The following is a 12,023-nucleotide window of genomic DNA, read 5'->3' as shown; positions in this document are numbered from 1 at the left end:
GCCAGGGAGGATGGGGGTGGTTGGGGGGAGGCCAGGGAGGATGGGGGTGGCTGGGGGGGGTCGGGGGGGGGCGGGGGGGGAGGGGGGTGATTGGGGGGAGGCCAGGGAGGATGGGGTGGTTGGGGGAGGCCAGGGTGCCTCTCAGTCATCTAGCCCTCTAGTCATCGCTCCCTCATCCCCTGAACTTTCTCTGAGCTCCCACTCTGTACCACGAGGCCCTGTCCACACTGAGTTGATACTGCTAGTCCCAGGAAGAAGTAGCCTAGTGTTAGCCTGTCCAGCTGTGCCAGATGAGGCCACAGTGCTTCCATGCTGGCTGACCAAGGTCTGTTGTCCCACAGCCCCAACCCCAGTGCTGCAGTTTCATCCCCAAAGCCCCAGCAGATGTGGTCCTCCCCTCTCCCTCCCACACAGGCCAGCCAGTGAAGAGTCAAGAGCTGACACAGTGGCAGCCTCTAGGACCCCACCCTAAGGCAGATTCTAACTGCTTGGGACTGATGTTGAGATAATTTGCAGTGTCATCCCTGTGTCTAATGTGGATGACCTTGATTTGAAGTGTCTGGTGTCTTGTCACCACCTTGCATACGGTTCTGACCAGTCAGGCAGGCTGGGACTGAAGCTGTCTCCCCAGGGAACCTAGCACTGTGGGAGCTCACAGTAGAATGGGCTTAGGTGCTGCCACCCAACTCAACTTCACTCCTTCCCTTTCTCTCTCCTGCAGGCAGCCATGAACTCCAGCCGCCCGGAGCCGGGTTCCCAGGCACCCCTGAGCCCCCGCCTTCAGCCCTTATCCCAGAGCTCTTCCAGCCTGCTGGGTGAAGGCCGGGGACAGAGGCCAGAGCTTCGCAAGAGGGCCAGGAGCACTGTGTGGCAGGCCCAGCTGGGCGAGGCCAGCGCCAGATCCCGGGCCCCGGAGGAAGAGGGGGACCTGCCTGAGAGTATGGAGCGGGCACGGGCCTCTGGCCCTGAGGCACAACCCAGTGCTGGAGGCCACTGGCGGAGCAGCACTGTGGGCAATGTGTCCACCATGGGCAGTGGTGACCTGTGTCGCCTGCGGGCCCCCAGTGCAGCCGCTATGCAGAGGAGCCACTCGGACCTGGTCCGTAGCACCCAGATGCGGGGACACAGTGGTGCCCGGAAGGCCAGTCTCAGCTGCTCAGCCCTCGGCAGCTCCCCCATCCATAGGGCTCAGCTGCAGCCAGGTGGTACTTCTGGCCAGGGTGGCCAGGCCCCTGCAGGCCTGGCAAGAGACCTGGCTCCTGAGGATGGGACATCGAACTCAGCCTGGATGCTGGGGGCAAGTCAGTTGTCAGTGCCACCACTAGACCCTGGGGACACAACTGCCCACAGCAGCAGTACCCAGGCTGACCCCAAAGCCCCCAAACAGCCAGCTACCACCACCTGCCATGCTCTGCCCCCAGCTGCTCTACTCTGTGACATGAGGGAGGCAGGGGCTGGTGGCTGCTGCCATGCCCTGCCTGCCACCGGGATCCTGGCCTTTCCCAAACTAGTGGCGTCAGTGAGCGAGTCTGGGCTACAGGCTCGGCACGGGGTGAAAATCCACTGTAGGTTGTCTGGGGGGCTCCCTGGGCACTCCCATTGCTGTGCCCACCCTTGGGGTCCCACCAGCTTAGTCCCAGAGCCTGGCTCTAGGACCAAAGATGTGTGGACCATGACCTCAGCCAGTGACTTGGCCCCTGCAGAGGCATCCCCACTGTCAGCCCAGGATGCGGGTGTGCAGGTGGCCCCAGTGGCAGCCTGCAAGGCTGTGGCCACCAGTCCATCCCTGGAAGCGCCTGTGGCCCTGCACGTGTTCCCAGAGGTAACTCTGGGGTCCAGCCTGGAGGAGGCATCGTCCCCTGTGCGGGATGTGCGATGGGATGCTGAGGGCATGACATGGGAGGTGTACGGAGCTGCGGTGGACCCGGAGGTGCTCGGCGTGGCCATCCAGAAGCACCTCGAGATGCAGTTTGAGCAGCTGCAGCGGGCGCCCACCAGCGAAGACAGCCTGTCGGTGGAGGGCCGGAGGGGCCCACTGCGGGCTGTCATGCAGTCCCTGCGGCGCCCCAGCTGCTGTGGCTGCTCCAGTGCGGCCCCCGAGTGAAGAGCTGCAGCCCCCGGAGCAGGCCTGGGCCCATGGACTTGGTCCTAAACCTGGGCCAGGGATGGTGGGGCCTCCATGCCCCCTGGACCCACTGGCAGCCGGGCACGTCTGTCACCTGAACGTCAGCTGTCTCCAGACCACAGGACTGCAGCCTGGGCTTCCTGCCCCATGCAGCTGGGCTGTTTTATTAAGGGCTTGATTTTCAAGGGCCACATCTCTGTACCTTCTGGGCTCTGAACTTTGAGACAGGGATTCAGCACCATGCATAGGGGAGATCCTGAGTTTTCTGTAAAAGACCTTTTGTTCACTCCACCCTCAGAACTCTGCTGTGTTTCCTCCTCAGACTCTTGGTGGCTTTATTTTAAGGCAGTGCTGAGAAGTAGTGAATTCTCGCCATGAAGTGTGAGGCACCGGTGAGAGGGACGGCCGGGGTTTCTAGGGAAGGCGACTGATGTTACCAGAGGCCCCCTGTGTGCTGCATACTGTACTTGTCGAGTGTTCACCTCTTCACCCTGGTTTACAGATGAAACCACAGGCATTTGGCAAGGCTGTAGCCAATGTTCCCCGCCCTGGACAGCTGGAAGAGGTGGGACTAAGGTTCAAAGCCAGGGCTGGCTGAGCCTGGGGGATTTCCCTGTAACATGCGCCCAGTCCAGTTCAGTGCAGTTATGTACACGAAGAATTTACTGAGCGCATCCTCTGTGCCGGGTTCTGTGTTTCTGTGGTGAATGAGCCAGAGACTGCCCCTGCCCTGAATGAGCTCATGGTGTGGGCTGGGGATGGCAGGGGAGGATGCTGACCATTGCGGAGGGCTACCAGGCGTCCAGGGTCATTGTGCCAGAGGCTGGCCTGAGGAAGGGGAGAATGGGCGGCCACTTGCCCTCAAATAAGTTGCAAAGCCTAAAATTGCACTATTTCACTGCATTCCATTGGCTTAAGGACTTCTTCCTAGCTGGTGCAGTTCATGGAAGGAGGGAGGGCAGGAATGGAGGGGGACAGGGAAGGAGCTTTACCCTGGGCCCTGGGGTAGGGGCTGTGAGGCTGTGGGGGCTCACTTGCCCACATGACCTGACCTAGGCTAAGCAGTAGGGGCCAGGGGACTAGGGGAGACAGAAACATAGGGGTTTGGCACAGTCTGACTTCATTGCCCAAAGATTTCTCAAGGCCTGTGAAGAATGGGAGTGGGTTTGTGTTCTTGTCCTGGGTCTTGGTGTTTTGGACTCCAAGCTCCTGGGACATAGTCCCCCAATCCACCCTTGTGAGGGGCCAAAGGGCTACTGTGGGGTCGTGGCCCATGACCTGGCCTGTTCCTGGGGCCTCTTCTGCACCTGGGAGCCCAGGACCCTCAAACTGGCTCACCTTTTCCCATCTTCAAGGACCTGGTACTCATCGAGGTGGAAATGATTCATGCAACAGTGGGTCAATTTGTAAAGCAGGAGTGGCATTTCAACAGGCCACAAGGATAAAGTGAGAAAGACGTGTTTCAGGTCAGATGCCTCCTGAAGCCCCATAGTGGACCATTCTCACTCGTAAATGTGCTTTTCCCGTATGCACAGGTGCACCCCTTCTTGGGATTCTGGGCCTGTCGGTCCCTTTGTGTATGGTGCCAGGGCAGGCAGCTCACGTTCTGGGAGTGACACATGGGTATATGCCATCTTCATGCCTGGCCCCGCATGGGGTCCTCAGGAATCATAACCTGTTGGGGCCACATGGGACAGAACAAATGACTCTGGGTACATGGGGAGGGACCCTTCACACAGGGCCACAGCTAAGTAGGGTCTTGAGGATACAGGGGTTAGTTGGCTGGGTGGAGGGAGGGCAGGACCTGCCAGCAAGATGGAGCAGCCTGGCCCGTATTTGGCTGTACTTGTCCTGCCTGGGCCATGATGAGTTTCTGCAGTGGCAGCTCATTTGGGGTGTTTGTTGGGTTGGGAGGTGGCCGGGGTCCCCACTGTGAAGATCCTGGTGTAACTGAGAAAAGGAACTTCAGGGAACTGCGGAAGGGATGTAGGGCGGGGGGACTAGATTTCAGTTTAGAAATATCCATTTGGCTGCCAGTGGAGAAGAGCAGGGTGCAGAAGAGGTGGGAGGCAGGAGCCCAGGAGGCTGTGCCAGGGGATTCCAAGGAGGGGCCTGTTCAGGGGCAATGGAGTGGGCAGCTGGGGGCTGGGTTCATACACGTGCACACCCGCGCATACACAGGTACACATGTGTGCAGTGGATTTGGGAAGGAGGAGGCATTTCAGGAGACTGAGGTTTTCAGTTTGAGCAAGAGGAGGGTAAGACCACTACCTGGGACGAGGTGAGTGGCAGGTTCAGCAGGGGCAGAAGGGGTTACATGCCACAGGGTTTGGCTGGGACCAGTGAAACCCACTTCATGAAGAGACTTTCTCCTCTGTCACATGCAGATTCTCATGCACTCATGCTGACTGGGTGCCACTCTGTGCTACCTCCATGCTGCCCTGGCTCACCAGGATAGCAGGCCGGGCTGGGCCCAGGCAAGCTCCCAACCACCTCATCATCACTGAGATGAATGTTTGCAGTGTGGTGCTGGAATCCAACACTTGTGTCTCGGCGGGGGTCCCAGACCGCTCTCCTGGCTAAACCACAACCCTGGTTTCCCTAGCCCGGCTACACTGTAGCTGCTGCTGACAAGTCTACTTAGGGTGACAGCAGCCTCATTTCTAACTGGAACTAGAGACCCCTCTCAACTCCCCTTGCTGTGCCTTCTCCTGGAATAGGCCTGATGCCTGCAGCGGTTTAGGGTCCCAGAGCATGGCCAGTAGTTTAGTTTACAGATCTCCTCCCCTTGGACTCCAGATTTCTGGCCAGACTTTCTGGGTCCCTCTCAGGCCCCACTCTGGGAGGTGTTGGAGTTCTCTGATGATGTGTTTGTTTGGTTTTGAATTCAAAATAGATACAAATTCAGATATCAGAGCTTTGCCAGGCCCCAGCAGGGATGAGGCATCAGTCCTGGCTGGTCTTGTTTATTTGGTCCTGGTAAATTCTGTTCTTTGGAGCGTAAACCCCAGAGTCCTAGAGCCCCTTGCCTCAGCATGAATTCCCCCTCTGTCTTCTCCAGGGGCTCCCCACTTCTCCTCACCTGCTATCCTTCTCTGGCAAGCAGGGCCCCCGACAGCTGGAGCCTGGCTTCCTGGAGCTTGTCTCTTCTGGGCCTGCCTGTCTTGTGACCATGACACAAGTCGTGCATTCCTTGTCTGGCCGCAGGCGCCATCACTCTCACAAGAAACTGGTAGGGCTGGCCTGAGGTCACAGTACTGGTGGTGGTGAAAAACAGGGATTGCCTGTTTCACTGTGATGTTACCTCCTGTGTCACCTGGTTGAGGTCTCTGTTCCTCTAGACATGCCAGATCCTACCTAAGTTTACAAGGGCTGAAGGGGTCTTCTACACGCAGGTCCTAATACATTGGGCTGGGGTTGGCCACTGTAGCTTAGTGGGCTAAAGCTGGAGTTTGAATCTGGATCCACACCTATAGCCATGTGATCTTGAACAAGTTACAAGCCTTGATGATCTTCCTCGTCTGTAAGATGGGGATGACAATGGTGCCTCCACAGGCTTGGTGTGGAGATTAAATAGAGTAACCTATGTAATGCCTGGCACTGAGTTAGTGCTCAGCACACACTCTGGTGGTGTTGGGCACCCCTCTCATAGCCACATTCAGGGGCCAGCTCCTACCCTGCCAGCTCGGCTGCCATCACAGCCCACATCCAACTTCTTTAAAAGTCCCTCATTCAGAGCCTCTGAATTTCCGGGTTCATCGCCCACAGCTTTGCACCCTGCCCGGGACTGTGTCCTCTGGCTGTGGCCTGTGAAAATGGAGTTCCCAGAGTGCATGGAGGAGGAGGGCTACCCCATCCCTCACCACTCGTCTTGGGTTGAGTTCTCCAGAAGCTCCTGCTGAGATGAGGATGCTGGAGTTATTAGGGAGGGGAGAGCAAATTAGGAGAGGGACAGAAGGCAAGGCAGGGTGTGATCTCGGTCAAGCCAGACTGTAAAGGGGAGCCCTGGGTGCAATCTCACCTCAGAGTAAGGACCACCCAGGGGTGGATGGAGCCTCTAGGCACTTCTGCTCTCTGGCACGCAGGCTAGGAAGCTCTAAGGGTGCCAGGATAGGTCTCTGCATGGAGTTGTAGGACCTATTTTGGGGGAAGTTGTGCACAGAAACCGCCAGGGGGAGTCACAGCCATCTGGGGTGTACCCATCAATATTTGCATCCGTGTCATGCCGAGCTTGTGGCCCACAAATGCCCGGATCTTTTCTCCATGCATTTCTCTGTCTCAGTTTTGTTCATGCCAAGCAGCCTTTGTTAGTTAAATGCAGAGCTTGGCATTTGCCCTGTTCAATTCCTTCTCCTTTTTCATTCTGGCCGGCTCAGTTTTGCCATCTGAAGCTATGACTAGTCCTTTATCAGTTTTCATCCAACTTGTCATGCAGGGCAGGGCTGGTCTGGAGCCCAGGACATATTGCTGGGACATGCCGTAGGTCTGAGTTTCCCAGGTCCCTCCAAATCCACGCCGTCATCATGGGCAAATTAGTTTAAGTCTGATCTGTTATGATCTAGATCTCACACCAGCAGCATCCATCCCTCCTTCCCAAGGCCACGGAAGGAGGGTAACATAGCCTGACCCATGTCCTTGTTCTCAGCAAAACTGGTTCTGTAGTGGCCACTTCCCTTTCTCAACTCTTACTTACTTCTGTTTAATAGGCTGGTCTGCAAGTCTGAGAGCAACAGCAAGTTTGGAAGTGTGGACTCAGCCAGGCACAGTGCCTCACGCCTGTAATCCCAGCACTTTGGGAGGCCAAGGTGGGCTGATTGCTTGAACTCAGGAGTTCAAGACCAGCCTAGGCAACATGGCAAAACCTTGTCTCTACAAAAAAATACAAAAACTAGCCAGGCATGGTGGTGGGCCTCTGTAGCCTCAGCTACTTGGTGGGTTGAGGTGGGAGGATTGCTTGAGCCTAGGAGGCGGAGGTTGCAGTGAGCCAAGATAGTGCCACTGTGCTCCAGCCTGGGTGACAGAGCCAAACGCTGTCTTAAATAAAGAAAAAGACAAGAAAGAAGTGTGGACTCTACCTTCTTGCCCTTGTGGAGATTGGGAACTGCCTGCCCTTGGCCTTCCCCGTCCATCTTCTATTACGAAAGGCTGTTTCTGGCACACCTGGGCTTCTCTGCGTGTTTTCTGGGAGGTGCCTGAGAGTCAAGAGAATGGAGCCCTTTTGCAACCAGCCACTGGTACCCTCCCCACTGAGCCCTTCTTTAGGTTTTCTCACTCTTTTGATGGGTGTCTTTCCAAAGCTGCCTGGGGACTTCCCTGATTGAGAGACACTGGGCTAGTTCTGTTGCTGTGGCTACACAGAAATAATGAACCAGAAAAGCACCTGAGGAAAGTTGATGTTTACTAAAAAAACAAGCGAAACAAAGTGACATGGGCCTAATGAATTGGGGTTGGGTGGTGGGGTCTGACTCCCTTGTCCCCTGGGTTGGGTGAATGCTGCCTTTGCTCACTTGTGCGGTGACTCTCCTGACTCCTGCCTGGTTTCTCCCACTCCAAGCCCAAGACAGCTCAGCAAGGTGGCAGGTCTGGCCCCCAAATACAAGATCCCCAGGTAGATATCCTGAAATTCATCTTTCATGGCCCTACTTTATTGGGAGGGAATGTGCAAATCTTGGGAATATGGCCATTGACATCTGGGTCTCAGGGCAGGGGAGTGTGTCTAGTTTTAAGGCCTGTGCTTTTAGCCATGCGCTCCTTGTCCAGTCTGTCCTGCCCTGGAACTTCTCATTTCTCTGCAACTTTCCTGAGAAAAGACAGAGTGTGCTTTCTCTGCATCCTGTGAACATGGCCCCAGGACTGCAGTGCCTCTGTGAGCTCACAGCCATGGACAAGTAGGGGGGACCTCTGCTGGTCCTGCACCCACTGCTCTGGGTGCTCTATCATCCCCATCCCTTGTAGGGTCTGGCCCTACAGGGTCCTGTGAGCCCCTCCCTGTTGGTTCGGAGATGAGAAATTGTAGAAATAAAAGATACAAGACACAGAGATAGAGAAGAGTTTGGGCCCAGGGGTCCACTGCCAACCAAAGCTTGTTATCCAGCAGTGGCTCTGAATGCCTGGACGCTCTGACTTTTATTGAGCACAAAGCTGGGGGCAGGGTAGGTAGGATGTGGCATTGCTGGGGGCGGGGTAGATAGGGCGTGGCAGTGATAGGGTCAAGTACATCACGTGTCATTCAGGTAGGGCTCAGGGAATTTCTAGTAGCCAAGATGAGGTAAGGAGCATAATGTGTCACTACTTTTCCATGCTTGTTAAGAAAGAACAAAGACACTAAGATTTATGTTACTTTTACTGATTATCTCTTCTGAGGAAAAAGGAGCCAGGTGCAGAAGCAGAACATGAGAGTGGACGTGGAACATGACCACTGAAGCACAGCATCACATAGGGACAATTAAGTCCCCGGATGTCTGTGCACCTGCCTGACAGCGACAGGCTCACCGCAAGAGCTTGGAGAAGCAGAGTTTTCTCCTAACTCCCCCGAGGAAGGAGACGTCTCAGCAATTTTGGATGTCTCCTTCCCTCACTGGCTAAACAGCAGGTGCTTTTCCAGCACTAGCGCTGCTGCACAGCTGAGGTGCCCTCCAGCAGCCCTTACACCGGCATGACAGAGGGCTTAAAGCATCTTGCCTTAGGGTCATTCATTTCACAATGTCGCCCCAGGTTTACAATTCCGACCTGAGAGGCATTAGTAAAAGAATTAAAATCAGTAGGCTTCAACACAGCGGTGCATGGCTGGTTCAACATACCCAAATCTATAAACGTAATCCACCACATAAACAGAACCAAAGACAAAAACCACACGATTATCTCAATAGATGCAGAGAAGGCCTTCGACAAAATTCAACAGCCTTTTATGCTAAAAACCCTCAATAAACTAGGTATTGACGGAACGTATCTCAAAATAATAAAAGCTATTTATGACAAACCCACAACCAATATCATACTGAATGGGCAAAAACTAGACACATGCCCTTTAAAAACTGGCACTAGATAAGGATGCCTCTCTTACCACTCCTATTCAATATAGTACTGGAATTCCTAGCCAGAGCAGTTAGGCAAGAAAAGGAAATAAAGGGCATTCAATTAGGAAAAGAAGTCAAATTGTCCCTATTTGCAAACAACATGATCGTATATTTAGAAGACCCCATCGTCTCAGCCCAAAACCTCCTTAAGCTGATAAGCAACCTTGGCAAAGTCTTAGGATAAAAAATCAGTGTGCAAAAATCACAAGCATTTCTATACACCAACAACAGACAAACAGAGAGCCAAATCATGAGTGAACTCCCATTCATAATTGCTACAAAGAGAATAAAATACCTAGGAATACAACTAACAAAGGATGTAAAATAACTCTTCAAGGAGAACTACAAACCACTGATCAAGGAAATGAAAGGACACAAACAGGTGGAAGAACATTCAATGCTCATGGTTAGGAAGAATCAATATTGTGAAAACGGCCATACTGCCAAAAGTAATTTATAGATTCAACACTGTCTCCATCAAACTACCAATGACCTTTCTCACAGAACTGGAAAAAACCACTTTAAACTTCATATGGAACCAAAAGAGAGCCTGCATAGCCAAGTCAATTCTAAGCAGAAAGTACAAAGCTGGAGGCATCATGCTACCCGACTTCAAACTATACTACAAGTCTACAGTAATCAAAATGACATGATACTGGTACTAGTACTAAGACAGATATAGACCAATGGAACAGAACAGAGGCCTCAGAAGCAATGCCACAAATCTACAACCATCTGATCTTTGACAAACTGGATAAAAATAAGCAATGCAGAAAGGATTCCCTGTTTAATAAATGGTGTTGGGAAAACTGGCTAGCCATATGCAGGAAGCTGAAACTGGACCCCTTCCTTACACCTTCTACAAAAATTAACTCCAGATGGATTAAAGATTTAAACATAAGAACTAACACCATAAAAACCCTAGAAGAAAACCTAGGCAACACCATTCAGGACATAGGCATAGGCAAGGACTTTATGACCAAAACACCAAAAGCTTTGGCAACAAAAGCCAAAATAGACAAATGGAATCTAATTAAACTTAAGAGCTTCTGCACAGGAAAAGAAACAATCATTAGAGTGAACCACCAACCAACAGAATGCGAAAAAATTTTTGCAATCTACCCATCTGACAAAGGGCTAATATCCAAAATCTACAAATAACTAAAGCAGATTTACAAGAAAAAACAAACCCATTCAAAAGTGGGCAAAGGAAATGAATAGACGTTTTTTAAAAGAAGACATTTATATGGCCAAAAAAAATATGAGAAAATGCTCATCATTATTGGTCATTAGAAAAATGCAAATCAAAACCACATTGAGATACCATCTCACGCCAGTTAGAATGGCATTCATTAAAAATCTGGGGACAGCAGATGCTAGAGAGGATGTGGAGAAATAGGAACACTTTTACACTGTTGGTGGGATTGTAAATTAGCTCAACCATTATGGAACACAGTGTGGCGATTCCTCAAGGATCTAGAAATAGAAATTCCATTTCATCCAGCAATCCCATTACTGGATATATACCCAAAGGATTATAAGTTGTTCTATTATAAAGACACATGCACACGTATGTTTGTTGCAGTGCTGTTTACAATAGCAAAGATGTGGAACCAATCCAAATGCCCATTAATAATAGACTGGACAAAGAAAATGTGGCACATATACACCATGGAATACTATGCAGCCATAAAAAATGACGAGTTCATGCTCTTTGTAGAGACATGGACAAATCTAGAAACCATCATTCTCAGCAAACTGACACAAGAATGGAAAACCAAACACTGCATGTTTTCACTCATAGGTGGGTGACGAACAATGAGAACACTTGGACACAGGAAAAGGAACAACATTCACTGGGGCAGGTGGGATGGTGGAGGGAAGGGGAGGGGAGGGGCAGCAGGTGGGGGAGATTGGGGAGGGATAACACGGGGAAAATGCCTGATGCAGGCGATGGGGGGGATGGAGACAGCAAACCACCATGGCATGTATGTACCTATGCAACAATCCTGCAGGATGCAGGATGTGCACATGTACCCCAGATCCCAAATACAATAAAAAAAATTAAGATCACCTATGAATAACTAATAACTACTACGGTTATATTTCTAGTTATTTTCTTATTCATTATTTATATCGAAATAGACTGAGGCTTTTGGCTCCTGTCTTGGCACTTACGGGATCTCCCCCCTACAATCCCTCATTCCTCTTTATCTCTTCTTTTTTGGTTTCATGTTCTCTTTGTTTCAGGCTATTCAGAACCCATCTGCCTCCCCACTGTCCACTGTCTTTGTTCCTGCCCCCTCCAACTTTGTGTCAAGGATTTTCCTTGCCTTTGCCCTCTGGCTCTGTACAGTAGTCTCTCTCCTTGCGGTGTGGGCCATTCCCCCTACCAGGCCCCCAGCCGTGGCTGTGTCTGGGTCTTGGCATTTCTGATTTACCTGGGTCTAGGCCCTGCCTCTCCACCTGTCCTTCCCCGCTTTGGACACAGGCCAAAATGTCTGAGCATATCCTTACAGAGCGAGGTCTCTCTGGCATTGCTGCGCCAGGTTTCCATTGCTTTTGCCCATTATGAGAAATCATTGTCAATGGTCCTGCTGGGTGAATGGAAGGACTTTGGTCAGGCTGGAAGGGCACCCCATCAGTCCTAACTTTTGGTGGCCCCTGCTGGGGGCTGGCTGGCTAGGCTGCTGGAGAGGTACACTAGGTGTGTGGCACCCATCTGCTGGCTTTAGGCAGGCCATCTCCTCTTCAATGTTTTCAGAATCTTCTTGCATGGCTTGTAATTGGGTTAGGGTGTGGCCTGAGCCCCTGTGGGGACA

The 12,023-nt window shown here is 52.1% G+C and overlaps 1 protein-coding gene across 2 annotated transcripts in view; it reads left to right on the top strand.

Moving 5' to 3' along the window:
* GPRIN2 (G protein regulated inducer of neurite outgrowth 2) overlaps positions 1-2,416 on the top strand; it is a 6,303-nt gene extending 3,887 nt beyond the window's left edge. For both annotated transcript variants that reach the window (XM_032270104.1, XM_032270103.1), the window contains exon 2: positions 722-2,416. In XM_032270104.1, the coding sequence (XP_032125995.1) occupies positions 728-2,104 (1,377 nt within the window). In that variant the 5' untranslated portion in view covers positions 722-727 and the 3' untranslated portion in view covers positions 2,105-2,416. The remainder of the gene's footprint in view (positions 1-721) is intronic.
* The last annotated feature ends 9,607 nt before the right edge of the window (positions 2,417-12,023 follow it).

Source organism: Sapajus apella, unplaced genomic scaffold (assembly GCF_009761245.1).
Source record: "Sapajus apella isolate SASKATOON/1434 unplaced genomic scaffold, GSC_monkey_1.0 scaffold203, whole genome shotgun sequence".
In the NCBI taxonomy this organism is placed as follows: domain Eukaryota; kingdom Metazoa; phylum Chordata; class Mammalia; order Primates; family Cebidae; genus Sapajus; species Sapajus apella.
The sequence above is the reverse complement of the archived record's forward strand: the minus strand, read 5'-3'. Positions and strand labels throughout refer to the sequence as shown.